Source organism: Saimiri boliviensis, chromosome 12 (genome assembly GCF_048565385.1).
Source record: "Saimiri boliviensis isolate mSaiBol1 chromosome 12, mSaiBol1.pri, whole genome shotgun sequence".
In the NCBI taxonomy this organism is placed as follows: Eukaryota; Metazoa; Chordata; class Mammalia; order Primates; family Cebidae; genus Saimiri; species Saimiri boliviensis.
The window spans coordinates 81613238-81630019 of NC_133460.1; the positions used below are offsets into that span (position 1 = coordinate 81613238).

Genomic DNA, 16782 nt, shown 5'->3' on the forward strand with positions numbered 1-16782 from the left:
GGGAGAGAACCCAACAATCTGTTTTTGCAAGCCGTCAAGGTGCTTCTGATGAACATTAAAGTGTGAGAATGATTGCCGTAGCCTAAAATGGATCTTAAAATTAAGTATCTCCTTTTATAGTCTTCGTATGCTTTTAGTCTTTAAAGTAAATTAAGCACTCATGAACTCAGTAATGTATTCTTCAAATATTTAGGAGGAGGTGACTGAGGAAAAAATCTAGGGAAACTTGCTGTGATCTATAGATGTGTTAACGTGAGAGTAATTATTTCCTAAGAGAAGGGTTTTGAGATTTCTATATCAGGTAAGTGATTCTTGCCCATAAGATACCTATTTGTTATCCCTTTATTTAATTTCATAATCAATTATTATATGGGGGAAGATGCTTAGAATTATTTTAATGAAAATTTTATTTTTAAAAATCTATAACTCAAAAACTTAGTAAAAATATAAGTCAGAGGGGAAATACTATTTTAAAAATAACTGCATTTTAAGAAAAAAATGAAATTTTATGTTTACTTGAAAGCTGTCTTTTTTTAGTACATTGTCCCACTTTAAAAGTAAATAAATCTTTATTTACAGACAGTCCCTGGGTCTCCGACCCCAATATTCCCCTAGTGGCCCGTGAGATCATGCAGCGAATGATCCAACAATTTGCTGCTGAATATACCTCAAAAAATAGCTCTACTCAGGACCCCAGCCAGCCCAATAGCACAAAGAACCAAAGCCTGCCGAAAGCATCTCCAGTCACCACTTCTCCCACGGCTGCAACTACTCAGAACCCTGTGCTCAGCAAACTTCTCATGGCTGACCAAGACTCACCTCTGGACCTTACTGTCAGAAAGTCTCAGTCAGAACCTAGCGAACAAGGTATGGTTTGATGTCAAGGTCTCCTCTATCTTACCAGAGTACTTTAATTGGGGGAGAAAAAAAGGAACAAAAAGCGTTGTGGGCAAGTAGAGCATCAGCAGCAATAATAGTGTAAAAACTAATGTGATTCTTAAATTATTTCTTACTATGCAGTGATGGAGAAGTACAGCTCAAGTTGTTACAGCCTTATCTTCATGATCATGATTGATGTACCACCCAGAAAAGTCAGGTGGTTACAGTTGTCACTTATCTTTCAGTTGCTTGATATTTATATAAGCATTTTATATTTTCCAAAGTATTTTTATGTTTTTTAAAACTCCTATGAAAAAGTAAGTTTTCCTCTTACCTACAAATTTTCTAGGACTAGCACCTGTCTGAGAAATACACTTCTCCTTGTAGGTATAAATTACGTAGTCTGCAAATGAGATCGTAAGGAAAAACATGTATTTGAATTTTGAAAAATAAACTGCTAGGGTTACAAATAGAGAAAGGAGCAGAACATTCTTTAGGTTGTTAAGTATGTTCAGTGTTTTATAAATACAGAAACGCATACAGAAACACATATATCCACTGACTAACTTGAAAGTATTTCCAAAAGGGAATTTGTTGAAGACACTAAGTGATGAAGTTAAGAGGTTGTTTTGTTTAGAAAATGTTTCTTGAGACTCTGAAGTTAATTTTCTTCAGTAGGTATTCCTGTTGCTTTGTGATCTCATTTTACCTTCAATTTCACAAAAATTGAGGCAAGCATTTCAACTCAGTTAATATTTGAACCACCGCAATTAGTAAATCGGTGATGTTTATACTGAGATTTTATTGTCATAGAAATCTTGAGTATATAGCAAAGTTACGAGATGTGTGGATTTATTGGTGAGAAATACATGTTTATTTTGGAAAATAAATTTAATTCCTAAAGAACGTCTTTGAAACGAACTTTCTTTTGAGTAGTTTTTCTTTGCTTTTATCCTTTTCCTTTGTGGTGAACAGCGAACAAAATACCTGAGTTCTGAGAGATTTCTTGACAGGAGACCTCCTATTTGTTTCTCATGTGCCTTTGGTTACTGTATTTACAAAGTTGTATCTTTTTTATTGATGACTTTTCTTTTCCACAAATTGGTAGTATTCACTAAAAATCTCTTCACTCTATTGCATCAGAAGCTTCAGTTTTATTTTGGGAGAATGGCAACATAGAATTATATTTAAAGTATTAATGTAGGTTTACATAAAATGATACCACTTAGTCTAATTTAACTTGTTTTAACTAGTGTTATACTTCATTTGAGCTACATGATAGCATTATAGTATGCAGACTTCAAATGAAGTAAAAAAAAATTAAATTATATTTCCTTAATGAATGTGTTTTCAGCCCAAACCACAATATTTTTAGTGGTAGACCTAAAATATGTTGCCTGTTTGATTAGACAAATTGTCTATTTGGCTTGTCTTTAAATAATAGTGTTTTAAGCAGTACTTTTGCTTCTTAGATGTGTCTAATTGGGTTAGATGTCTAATGGGATAATTGGTTCTATAAGCCTATAATTATATTTTTAGAAATATTAGTGACTCTAAAAGAGAAAACACTTATGAGTATGGGTTTTTTTTAGTTTACAAACTCAGTTGCCTGTTTATTTCTAGCAGCCTGAAATAAGGAGTCAAAATGTCTTCAGATACAAGTTGTAAGTAGGTTCTACCCTTGGGTGATTTTTAACATAACTAGATATCAAGACCTCTCTGCTGGTGGATCGAAAATTAGAGACATTGTGTATTATCTTATTCTGTTAATTTTGGACAGAATAATAGACTTAAAAGATTTCTACGTATTTCTATAAGGAGAAAAATGTCTTTGAGGGAAAAGGAAGTCTTCTAACTTTATGTATTAATAACATGAATTTGTGATTTGGTTTAGTTGCAGTAAAAAATGGTTGTACTTCCAGGCTCTCATCAGTATCAAGAGAGTTTCATTCTTCTTTCTTTAAACTTTCTCCACCAATTTTTAATGTCGTCTTAGTTCTTGCATTCATAAAATTCAGCAATTGAATTTTGAATCTCTGCAAATATTTTTAAAAGACTGAATGCAAGTATACATTTTTTATAGATATGTGTAGAGAACTATTAGGACACACCCAAATTATAAATCATTAACAAGGGATTCGTCTTACAGACCATCGTGTTTAGTATATACATGTACTTTAACGACATAAACTTACATTTAAAAATAATTTTTGTATCTTATTTAAAATTTTCTACATCCAACTTATATGTACTTTTGGAGTTTCAGGTAGATTTAGCTCTTGAGGGATTTGGTTCTGTAGTTTGTATGCCATTGTAGAACATTAAAAATTTCTATGCTTTGATCAAGGTAAATTTAGAAAATTGCATCTTAAAAATTTTGAGAACAGAGGACCTCATGCTATGTAAACTGCTATTTCTAGTATCTCACTATATCTTAACATCTTCAGTAACATGTTTTATCTTTTCTTTTGCCCCATTAATATTTAGCCCTTGCAGATAATAAGTATAACATGCCTTGCTATATTTATGTTGCTTCAGGATTGAATTGATTTTATAACTTAAATATATGACTCGCATATCTGCTTAGTTGAATAAGCCTACTGCTTTTTCATATTTAGCCTATTCAGTTGACATTTGCTCCAAGTTTTTAATGTCTTCAGGTGTTTTTTTGTTTCTCTGCAGACGGTGTACTTGATCTGTCCACTAAGAAAAGTCCATGTGCTGGCAGCACTTCCCTGAGCCACTCTCCAGGCTGCTCCAGTACTCAAGGGAACGGGTAAGGGAGAATATTTGTAGCCTTACACAGTTCAATATAGATAATTCATCAAAGGTTGATGTCAGTCTCCCTTTTAGGTTTTAAAAATTAACCCTTCTAACTAAGTCATTTATAAATATGGACCATTGATTAAGTAAAAATATAATCTCTGCAATGTAAATTGGCTAGTACAGATGAATATTTGTCAGTTTAGTACAGACAGTAAATAATCATGAATATGGCAGAAATATTTCTTTGGACTTTTCGTTGTGGCATGTTTTGGAGTGTGAAACTCAAGTTAAATAATTCTGAAGTTTAGATGTGAAGACAGTATTATGTGTGCTGAAGCTGTTGAATGAAAATTGAGCTCCAATACTTGGTATCTCTAGTGGGGTTCGTGTGTGTGCATGTTCATTTTTGTTTGTTTCTTTTGGGTTTGGTTTTGGTGGTTAATTTAAACTGTACTTTAACTCTGGCAGTTCAGAATATGCAATTTTCTGAAAGACTGATTGTAGATGTTGATGCATAACCATCTTAGGCTACCAAGACATTATTACATGCTCAGTTTTCATAACTCTTAGGATACTAAAGTAAATTCTCTGACTACCTAATTTTATGGTATAAGAACCATCTTCTCCCTACGTGTATCTAATAACCAACTAGAAAAGTCAGGTTTTAATAAAGATACCTAGACACCATGTTGAAAAAGGATTTCTATAAAGCTGTGTGACAAAAATTAACTATCTTGATATGAAGAATAACTTGGTAAGTTTAAATTAGTTAATACTTAGACTTATTTAACTTTCAGATTGTCAATATGGGGAAGTTACTTAGATATTAAAGGAACAAGTGGATGCTAAGTGGACTGGCCTTTTCCAACTTACTGTTGACTACCTTCAAATCAAAGGATTCCTTTACAGACTTTTTATTAAAATCTCCCTTTATTTTCTCTAAAATTCCAAAACTTTTCGTTTGCAGAAAGTATTAATCTATTATGCATAGTTTACTAACCTTTTTCTTAACCCTTTCTTTTCACTATGGTTTATACTAGATATGTCAGCACGGTCCCAAATCTTTGGGTTCTATTTATATATCAAAAAACACTTGAGCTGGGCATGGTGGCTCACGTCTATAATCCCAGCACTTTGGGAGGCTGACTCAGGCAGATTACCTGAGGCCAGGAGTTCAAGACCAGCCTGGGCAACATGGCGAAACCCCATCTATACTAAAAATACAAAAATTGTCCAGGCATGGTGGTACACACCTGTAGTCCCAGCTACTCAGGAGGCTGAGGTAGGAGGATCACAGCTGCAGTGAGCCATGATCACAACACTGTACTCGAGCCTGGGTGACAAAGCGAGACCCTGTCTCCAAAACAAAAACAAAAAACAGTTGAGTTGTGTAATTAAGGAAATTAAGGACACATACAGGAGAAGTCCATGTGCAGTTTGCATAAACAAATCCCTTGCTTAAGATTCACTGTAAACTTGCGTACTAGGTTCATGTATTATATGGCTGAAGTTGCTGTGTTTATCCTTCTGAATGGAAAGTGTTTTCTACTGGTTTTGTTTTATGGAAGAAAAATGCACCAACAGGAATGCCCATCTTTTAGTTGAATATTCAGTGTTATCCTTACTGTGTTACTGATGATAGTAGATCCCCGTAGAGTTTTGTAGAACATAACTGGTTTATGATTTCTGCAAAGCCCCACTTTTGTGCCTAGATAATGTAATCATCCCCTTGGGTATGGTTTGCCAGATGTCAACCTTTATATTGATAATCTTTCTCTATTGTGGAAGTCAAAACTTTACAGATTAACTTTGTCTAAGTAGTTGACTTTTCAAACATTATTTGAAAGCTGTCCACTTGAAATTTGAAAATAGGTGTTTGGTATTTCAAGAAGGGGAAGTCTTTTTTTTAAGCCAGAGAAAACTGCTAAAAAATGGTTTAGTTCCCTCTGACAATAATTACTTTGAGTAGAACTTAACGGGTAAATAAAGACTAATGTCTTTTAAGCTTGGATTATTTCAATGGAAAATCATATTATTCGTGTATCTATAACCAATAGTGTTTTTAAATGAAGAAGTGTGGTAAGTTATAATGCAGTGGGTCTTTTGGTTTGGTTTGTTTGGAATTTTTTTTTCCCCGTTGGGTCTGTTAGCCATATATATGTATTTTTTCCCCCAAGCAAAATAAGAAATGTTACTTGGAATTGTTTGATTTTTTGATGATGAATATCAACATGTTTGTGGGATAAATGAGGAATTATCTATGGGTTCCAATAATGTGTGTGGTTCCAGTTTTAAAACTAGTTGTCATGAATGTTGAATATATTGAATTAAAATAAATAATTTGGCTTACTCTTTTATTACTGTACTTGTTTAGTGGTAACGTCACATTGGTAACACAATTCTTTGTAGATCTATGGAGACTGATGATTACTTTGTAATTAATAATTAAGATGCTATTTTCAGACAGTTGCGCGAAACTTTTTCTCCGAAAATTTGTGAACCCAACCAGAGACCAGCTGACAGGTTTAATTTTTCTTTGCCCAAAAAGCTCCTGATTTTTTTCTTTTTTCTTTTTCCTTTTTTGTGAACAAGTTTTAAAACTAACTGCTGAGACCATTTTTTTTTAATTTTAGAGAAAAATAAATAAATAACACAAAGTGATGTTACCCAAGCAAGGCCTTCTAATAAAGGAGTGGTCCCCTCACCCATCCCTCCCTACCTGTGCAAGTCCTGCTCACATCAGTTTCCTTCCATCCAATTAGGCGACCTGGGAGACCCAGCCAGTACCGCCCAGACGGACTTCGGAGTGGTGATGGGGTACCTCCAAGAAGCTTACAGGATGGAACCAGGGAAGGTTTTGGACACTCCACATCACTCAAAGTTCCACTGGCTCGATCCCTGCAGATTAGTGAAGAACTACTGAGCAGAAACCAATTGTCCACAACTGCCAGCCTTGGGCCATCTGGATTACAGAATCATGGACAACACTTAATATTATCCAGGGAAGCCTCTTGGGCAAAACCACATTACGAGTTCAACCTCAGCCGTATGAAGTTCAGGGGAAATGGTGCACTCAGCAACATCAGTGACCTTCCTTTTCTTGCAGAAAACTCTGCCTTTCCAAAAATGGCACTTCAAGCAAAACAAGATGGAAAAAAGGATGTGAGCCATTCATCTCCTGTAGATTTAAAGATACCACAAGTTCGAGGAATGGATCTTTCTTGGGAGTCTCGCACTGGTGATCAGTACAGCTATAGCTCTTTGGTAATGGGTTCACAAACGGAGAGCGCGCTTAGTAAAAAATTAAGGGCTATTCTTCCAAAACAAAATAGAAAAAGCATGTTAGATGCTGGACCCGATTCTTGGGGCTCAGATGCTGAGCAGTCTACCTCTGGACAGCCATATCCCACATCGGATCAAGAAGGAGACCCTGGCTCCAAGCAGCCTCGGAAGAAAAGAGGGCGTTACAGACAGTACAACAGTGAGATACTGGAGGAAGCAATCTCAGTGGTTATGAGTGGAAAAATGAGTGTTTCCAAAGCTCAGAGTATTTATGGGATTCCCCACAGTACACTGGAGTACAAAGTAAAGGAGAGGCTGGGCACTTTGAAAAACCCTCCAAAGAAAAAGATGAAATTAATGAGGTCGGAGGGGCCAGATGTTTCTGTAAAGATTGAATTAGATCCCCAGGGAGAGGCAGCACAAAGTGCAAATGAATCAAAAAACGAGTAGGAATACTGTAGAGTGCCAATTACTGTACAAACTGGGTGAGCACTACTGCATCATTGTTCAGCTATCATTGTTTGCACGTAATTTCATTTACTGTGACACTTGTTTCTTTGCAGATTTGCATTGACTTGTGTGTACAGAGATGAAATGTGCATTCTGAATGTTGCTTATTTTAAATTTTTCATGTGCAGTATGGCTCGGAATATGTTTGGCCTTTTGCATGTTTCTCTACAAAAGAGAATTGAGTTACCTCACAGAGAACAGATACATGGAAGTGGACTCCTTGCCTGTAGAGCCTGCATGCTTTTCTTTTTGTTTGTTTGTTTTTTTCTAAGTTATATTTGTTTTTACTTTTTAAAAAAGAAGAGGAAAAAAAGCCCCCTTTTAGAAACCACGTCTGTCATACTGGGAGCTTTATCACTGCAAATTGGAAAGCCATCTTATAATACAAAATTATTCACATTTTTCATCTACGATTCACCTAGTTGAAGGATTAAACTAAAGAAAAACTAAGAAGAACAATGAACCTTTGAATTTGAGAAATTTGTTTATTCAGTGACATAATTATTGGGTCATATATTTATAGTTACATTTTATAATTTTCTTCTCACTATTCAATTTACTCAACAAATTAGCAAGCTATTAGTGCTCACCCAGAGGGGAAGGCGGTGAAAAATGTGCACACACTACCTTCAGAAATACTTCAGTTAATTACTTTGAACACTACCTTTGCTGTGATTTCATTTGAGATTTTCTAAGGGTAGAATTTGGTCTCACCAACAAGTGAGGATATAGCCTTATCTCATGGAGGACGAGCTCCGTATTTACTCAGGAGCAGTCAGGGTACATTACATAAAACAATGGAGGATGCCTCATTTTAGCAAACTAGATTTCTTTGTATTCTTCAGTCCTTTTACAGAATTGATGTGCTAACTGACTGAATATCATTGCAGCAACTAGATTAAGATATTCAAGATCTGTTTATTGGGGATGGGAGAAATAGGGAAAGAAATGTGTATAAGTAATTATGATACTGCAAAAGTGATGCTTAGATTTTACAGCCTCAGTAGTTTGCCCAGTATTCCACATTAATGAAGGATCCATGTTTGTGATGTGAGAAAAAACACAACCCCAAGGTAACCTGATATGATTAGCATGCATATCACTTCTAATAATAATTCAATCAGAAGTCAAGCTCATTAGAATTCCTTTGTTAACTAGTCTAAATACCAGTAGAAGGGTGGAAGAGGTTGTTTTTTTAAGTTTTTATTTAATTTTGTTTGTTAGAATTTTTCTCTCTTTTTTTTTTTTTTTTTTTGGCATCCTGCATAATACCCCCTTCTTGACTTTTTCTGATAATTAGCCGATATTCATGGTTGTTTAGCACACAGTTCAGGACCTTTGAGATCATGTTTTTATAAGCACTCCTTGAAGAATATCTAAGCTTTTTTTGAGATGGGCTTTTAAAATTATAGTAAGGAAAGTTTTTTTTCTGCAGTTTTTGCAAGAACTAAGCAGAGCCCATGGAATTTAATGTTTCATTGTGATCAGATTAAAATTTACTATTTGTGCAAAACAAAATCCACACCATGTATACTGTATATTCTAATCTGCTGAGAAAGGTGGTCAGGCCCTTCTAAATGCTTAACCAAAAGCAACATTATTGGAGTTTCAGTGTAAAATAAAAATCAAACTTGGAGAATTGGTTAGATTGAGGTTGATTTCAGATGAATACGAACAGTTTGAGGGGAGGTCCAGATATTACCAAGGCATAAATTCTTGCCTGGAAACTTTGGAGCAGTTAATTAAATTAGGTTAAGTTTTCCCTCAGCGACCTATGTGTTCAAAGGTTAGGCACACCATTGCTGTTATTAAAATACATGCACTGCTCATTCTTGACATAGCTTGGGTGTGGGTTCTTCTTGATTTGGTTATTTTTTGTAGCAGTTTAATCAGTGGATAACTGAGCCTGTTTCCTCTTAGCTTTCTATACTTAACAGAAAAAGCAGTTTGGGTTTAGTAGCATTTTATGATTCTACGATATTTTGTCACCTCGCTGGAAGTTGCAATAAAAATTCCTTAGGAAATGTATGGTTTTCATCTGCAATTAAAGGAAATCATAGAAAGTTTGCTGAAAGCAAAGGGCTAAGCTTATGAAGGAACACCTCCTTTGTTACACACTCAAGAATTTGTCAGCACACAATTAATTGCGGCCATAGTACCTTTTTGAGTAATGTTTGGGGTATTCAGTAGCCCAGGGTTGCTGCAAAAGGGTCCTTTGAGAAAGTTAATTTGTGCTTGCTTTTATTCCCTCTCAGAAAGACATCACTAAAGGCCCATTAAAAATCTGGCCCTAAAAGTTCAACTTTTGTAGAGTTTACTGTTCAGAGGTTTAATCCTATGTGGTAGTCTATATAAGTGATGTATGAGTTGAGTTATGTAAATTTTGTCATTGTAGTGTACATGGAGTGATCATTTTACTAACATAAATATTTTCTATGTGTGTTTCAGTGGATGACAATCGAGCAGCAGAAGAATGGTGTGCCTACCCTTTAATGCTGCAGTTTAAATAAGAGAACTTGTATTGTGTCATTTCAGATTGTAGGCTGAGAGTTGTAAATAGTGAAAATTTGAGTAATTCTATGATTTGTTTTGGTTAGAAAGTGAATTTAAAAAACAAACCAAACTCTAAACTTTCTCAGATTAAAAGTCCTGAGACCTGAAGATTGTAATATTCATGTCTGTGAAGCTTTTAAACATTACACTTGAGATCAGTCATGACTTGATATTCAGGTAAATTTTCTTTTTCAAGAAGCTTTTGAATAAGCGTATTTCCTCCAAAGGTCTCTCTTTCTCTCTCTCTTTTTTTGAGTGTAGATTATTTTAAAGCACTAATTGCATTACATTGGTAACTGCAATATAAAATAGCCATTATTGTTTTGTGAAGCATGGTTGAAATTAGCTAGTGGTCCCTTTTAAATTTTCATGAGCCTCTCAAAAAAGAAAAACTTAAAAAAAAAAAAAAACAGAAGCTGCTGGAATATTTCAAAAGATATATATTTTACCTTATTATAGGTTTTGTAAAGTTAGTTTGTAATATTCAGGTGCACTTTTAATGTTAAATTTTGTGTTCAGAGTTCCATTATACCATTTCTCGGAGGTGGCTCATCACATGGCTGGTTGTCAGTCTTGGTGCCGCAGTGATTCCTTAATATTTGATTTCTCTCTTGATTTGCCACTATTCTGTATTGGCACTTTGAGTGTAGATATTCTGGTTTGGGGATGTCCTCACAAATGTGTGATAGAGATTGGTTTATTAGCATGCTTAATTTCTGCTAATCAGAGTTTTGCATGGCCCAAACAGTTGACCATTTTTATGGTATGGGAAAGTGTAGTTCACAACTGTCTTTATCACGAAAGCCGTTTTTCCTCACATTTTCCAGTAGGCAGATGATAACATTACTTAAATTATTAATATATAACATTCTTGGAACTATTGATAGGAAATAATGTATTTAAAATAATTTTTTTGCATTTTCAGAGAACCTTGATATAGGGTAGATAAGCTATGGCACTATAAAATCAAAAACACTAAATAATTCTGTGGAAAGATATCTAGTTGGTATTTTATCTTTAGCTTTCTCATTTCTGAGACAGCTTAGTCATTCAGCTTGACGGTAATGTAGTATATAACTTTGTTCAGTAAGCTTATCAGTGACTCTGAATTATGTTTGTGATGAGCTATACACTTTTCTGTTCCCCAAATACCATGAAGGGCAAGGTCACTCTTTCAGGAAAAATAATTTATATTTGTGTATAATACTTTTTAATATTAAGTTTGTTGTTCTGAAGTTTAGATGTTGCTTGATAATACCTTTGCTGCAGCAGATCATGAATATGAGTAAGGCTTTGTGTGATAATAGGGGTCCTTATGTGAAGTTAATTACTATTCAGTTCTGGTGAGCAAGCTCAGCAAGTGTGAAGTGTGTATTAGCTTTATTTGGTACACTTTTACTTTACAATATTGAAGTGCTTTTAGAACTCTGGTTATCTTACATAAACCATTACCTCAACCAATTGGCATTTCTTTTCCCCAACATTTACGTTAGCTATCATATGAGCTATGTGTGATCAGACGGTAAAACTATTAAAGGCACAATGAGAAGTTTAGTTCCCAAGTTTCGGAGAGAACTCTAAATTAGACTAAAAACAACTACCTGTTAACACCCATATCATAACTACCTTCTGTCATTAGGCAGTACATAGCAACCTTTGAGCTGCTAGTGAGCAATGTGTTCTCCCCTACCCCCAAGTAAGCACACAGTGCCAGGCCTGGTTCTAAGCCTTTGTGATTCTCTTAGATCTCATTGGCCCATAATAGTGAAGCATGGATTCATTTATTTTCATTAAACAAATTGAGTCAGCTCAATAATATTGAAAGCTGAAAATATTTTGAGTTATAGCAGTTATATGGCAGATCGGAGTCATTTTCTTTAACAGCTTTTATCTTGGTAGATTTCCTGTTGAGACCATGTATTTTTGCTTTTATAATTTTGCTTTAAATTCCAGAGGTTTTCATATAAACTGCTCTTTTCTGCATATTAAGGTTGCTGTCATTGGTGATAGGCTATGGCAACAGACAGAACTGTGCTCCACTTTATGTTTTATAGGAGATATTGAAAGTTACAGGTTAAATTTTGGCCTTCTTGAAGATATCGGAGCTTGTTTTCCTTGTTACCTTTAATTAGAATTTGGTCTTCATTAATGCTTTGGTCAGGCCAGTATTACTAAAAACTTGATGGCTTCAGAACAGCCTATTTAGGAGACTATATAGCTATCTAGTGATTTTTTTAAAAATTGCTTTCAAAATCTACTGAAAAGGAAAAAAGTACAGTTGTGGTCCAAGGAAGACAGAACTCCAGGCTCTTTCTTCTTTGTTTATTTTGGTTTAATTCTGTACTGGAGACTTGAACAGGATTTGTGAACATGGTGATGGAAAGAAAAATGGAGGACATTATTTGTGTACCCTCATTCCTGAATAATCTTGCAGTCACCTTTTGAAGAAGCAGACATTAGCCCTGTAACATAACACTGTAGCTATAAGCCCTAAGTGTTATGAAGGAGATTGGGGTGGGGAGGGTCAAGTAGGATGGAAAAAGCATGTAGACTTCAGAGAGGAGGCTAAAGATTCTGCCCTAGAATACTAAAAATGAGTCGCAAGATAATGTGGTAAAAGTTAGGCCATCCTGATTTGATACAGAGATCTCTTAGATTGTTCTGCCCTAGAATACTAAAACTGAGTCGCAAGATAATGTGGTAAAGTTAGGCCATCCTGATTTGATACAGAGATCTCTTAGATTGTTTAAAAATGATAATTGAGGCTAATTAATGTTGATTTGACAATAGAACGTGAGTTAATTCTGCAACTGTTGGGGGTTATTTTATGGTTTCCATTTCATTTAGAGCTATATCAAGAAAAACTGAAAAGGAAGCACTTTTAGTTAATCATAGATTTATTGGATGTAGCAAATATTGTTATAATATTTAATCTCTGTTATTTGAATGTGGAAATGAACTCTTTTACCCCATCTTGAACTGTCATTGAACAGGCTCAAGATGATCAACACTGGAAATGACCCTACACACATACCAAAAAAATCTAAAGCAGTTAGACATATTTGAAGATCCATACCTCTTAAACTTTTTAGATTTATCTTGGGAAAGAATTTATGAACCTCTAACCAGTATTAGTGCAGTCTTGGGTTCCTTGTTCTGCATAATTGCACCCTTTCTCAGGTATGTCCTGACAACATAAATTTTAAAATAATCTCTTTAGAGATTAGATTCTCAGTGGATAGTGTGTAAGGGGACTAGGGGTGGGGGGTTGGGGGTCGTTGAACACAGGACACTGACACAGTAGAGCAGGGATTTTTAACAGTCAATAGCCAAATAGAATTTCAATCTAGAATATTTTTACCCCCTCAGAATGAGTGAAACAACTTCTATTATTTGGTATACCCGGTGCTACACTCTTAAAAGTCTTTTTTTTTTTTTCCATCCAGGTGACTTTTTCTTTTTCCTGCTTGGTGGGGAAGGTTATATAGTAAACTTCACTGTCACTAGGAAAGCACTTGTCCAAAATGTTTAAAGTACTAGAAAAGGGATAATTCAGCACTTTTTCTGTTACAACACTAAAGTCTTAATTTATCTTCAGAGTCTTAGGTACTGTAAGTTTTAGGATGATTATTTAAAAATATAAAACATACTACATAATATGGGGTCAGATCACATTTATATAAATCTTATTTTAGAAAAAGACAACATTTTGTACCTTTCTAGCAATTCCAAGTGATTGCCTCATTTTCTCCATTTTATTAAGCATTTCAAGCTTAAGAATTTGAAATTTGAGAGAAGGTGAGGGGGAAAATTCCCCAAAATAAAACATTGTTTCAGACCATTTTAGAAAAATAAATCACTAGGAAAATGGGTAGGGACTCTCTCCCCCTTTACGTCTTCAGGGAATGAGCAGTATTTAGAATCTTTGGCTGAAATTCAAGCCTTTTTACTTTGTAAATTTTTAATACTAATTCACTGACATGCTTTTTACACCAGAGGACTGAAAATGGATCTTAATGTTTAAGTTGTGGAAGGGTATATTTCTAAAATGGGGGGCGGGGATGATTAACTAGGTTAGTATTACCAGCATTAGTAAGTTCAAGGAATTTTAGTATGTAATAGCAAAGTGTTTGATTAAAAGTCTAATCCTATATTACTAGTTGAAATTAGTTACATTCTGATCTAGGAAAGATAATAGTCATTGGATATTGATAGGCTGTGCTGTCAGAAAACCAGACTAAGATAGAAACCTTTATCTGACTCCCACATGTTGCTTGTTCTGATGGGATGTATACTTTACAGCAGCTTATTGCTGCTTGGAAAAAAATGTATAAACTATACATTTGGAGTGTTTGCGTTTAATTCTTTATAACCTCCACTTTAAGCTGTCAGACATTGGTATTTTATCAGTCCACACTGTTTAATAAAACTAATGTTCTTAGGAATCCAGCTTGTACACACTGTTTAAAAACCCTCAGGGACAGTTTACACACTCTTCTCACTCAATTCAGGTACTTTGATGCTATTCTTAAACCTAACAGTGACTTGTATTTTTCTGTTTTGCTTTTATTTCAACGTGCTGGTAGCACATCTGATGAATGTCAACTTAAAAACTCAGTTCAGGTATCCAGGTATAACTCAGCCAAACAGATTTTAAAGCTGCATATAACTCTCCAGCACATGGTGCCTCACACTCTTATAGTGGCATTCTATATATTCAGTTATTACTACTGAGCAGATACTATGGGGGTTCCTGTTAACAGTGTATTGTTTTTAAAAATGTGCATAAATGTATAGCCAGCACACTACACACACAGTCATACACAAACATGCACAGATAAACTATGTATTTTTAAATGCCACTAATAGCCAGCACAACTAAAACAAAAGACATTCCTAACTGCTCTGTAAGCTGTAACAGATGCAGTTCCTTCTTGATGTGGCTCTTGCTTCTTCACAATAACTACTACTAAATTCAAGCACTGGTCCTTGGGTGTCTGACCTCTACATTCTAGTTTATGCAATGTCTTTAGAGAATTTTGTGCACTGGCCACTGTGATGGAACCATTGGGCCAGGAGTGCTTTGAGTTTATCAGTAGTGATTCTGCCAAAGTTGGTGTTGCAACATGAGTATGTAAAATGTCAAAAAAAAAAAAATTAGCAGAGGTTTAGGTCTGCATATCAGCAGACAGTTTTGTCAGTGTATTTTGTCGCCTTGAAGTTCTCAGTGACAAGTTTCTTCTGATGTGAAGTTCTAATTCCAGTGTTTTAGTCCTTTGCATCTTTAATGTTCAGACTTGTCTCTTAAAAATTACTTTTGTTTTCTGCAGTACTATCTGTGGTTAACAAAATAGATATTCCTCTGCTTTAATATTTGATATCTTACATCTAAAATAAATTCTCTCCACATATAAAACCCATAGCCTTTGAAGATACGGAAAATGGGATCTTTGAAATTTCTAGAAGTTAAAGTGTCATACAACAAAACAGGAACCCCCTTTACTCTTATGGACCTCATTTCAATATACTGTTTACAGTTTGATGGAATTGTATAATTTAATATTTCTCTTGTACTGTAGTTTATATTTATTTACAGATTTTTTTTGTACTGTGTGATTTGAACTTTTTGTTCCTTGCTATGATCAATGTTTATGTAGTAGAGCACTTATGATCACAAATTAAGTTTTTTGGTTTGATTGCACTACATTAAATTTTTTAATGCAGTTCTGATTTTTGACTGGACTAAAATTGTGTCTTAATGTATGTGATGAGTACTTAAAATTTTAATCCATGTGGTTCTTCCCCCCCCCTTTTTTTTTTTCATTGTATGTCAAAAGCGCTAGTTCTTTCGTGCATGTGTAAGATTTAATGGTTCCATTGTATTATTTGACCATGACATTTTGGAGAAACATTCCCAGCTGTAATGTTGTGTATGGTAGTTCTCACTGGATGCTAGACTTTTCAAAACCACTATTCTTCTAATAAATTTTGTTGTGAAAAACTGTTTTAAAAGCTTTCATTTCTACTTCCTAAGATTTTAATCCTTTTTGGAAAATTCACAAATTGGGTAAGAGTTGGATTGTACTCCAGCTCTAAACACACATGGTAATCAAAGTTAGTGATTATTTTATGATAAATCCTTTCAAGGTGAAATCTCTTAAAGTTGCTGCTGTGAGATTCTGCTGTCATATTCAGGTGCAATACCGCCTTGTAACTCAATGTCTTTACTAATTTGATACTCGGCACACAGATACTCGATTTTTTTCTTTGAGTTATTAATTTTAAAAAAAAGTTTCCAGCTAGACAAGATGTGATATTTCCATAATACCTTTTTCCGTACTGACTTAGTTTTCCATAATTTTCTTAAGAGTGTAAAACATCATGCTGGGGTTCCTTGTCCGAAAAGAATAGTGACTAATTTTTGTTTGCTCTTAATTCTTGAGGTGTAAGTACAAAAGCAACATTGTCAGTTAAGGTTATTCTAGTAGTTCTCATTTTTGGCAGGATGTTGATGATTACTTTTACCAGGACACATAAAGAACAGAATATGTATTGCTCAGTATTTAAATTGTTTTTAGAAACTGAGTGTATAAAGAAGCTTTGCATTGTAAAGTGGTTAGGAGAGCTGAATTCTAGTACCTTAAGATTAGAAATAAGAGAAATGTATTTCAGAAAACTACTTGTTCAAGCTCATGATGTAATTACATGTAGGGAGGTTGAAGTGATTTTTGATCATTTCTAATGGCGTGGGGTTTTGTGTTTGTTTGTTTATTTTTTGTTTTTTGGTTTTTT

At 34.6% G+C, this 16782-nt stretch overlaps 1 protein-coding gene across 18 annotated transcripts in view; it reads left to right on the plus strand.

The window, feature by feature from the left end:
* Nucleotides 1-16782, plus strand: part of LCOR (ligand dependent nuclear receptor corepressor) — a 163779-nt gene that overhangs the window by 113241 nt on the left and 33756 nt on the right. For 17 of the 18 annotated variants that reach the window (XM_074382685.1, XM_074382689.1, XM_074382687.1 and 14 more), the window contains 2 exons: nt 580-867; nt 3562-3655. In XM_074382685.1, the coding sequence (XP_074238786.1) occupies nt 580-867; nt 3562-3655 (382 nt within the window). Of the gene's footprint in view, nt 1-579; nt 868-3561; nt 3656-6407; nt 16003-16782 lie in introns of those variants that run through there. The other variant, XM_074382700.1, reaches the window with a different exon arrangement.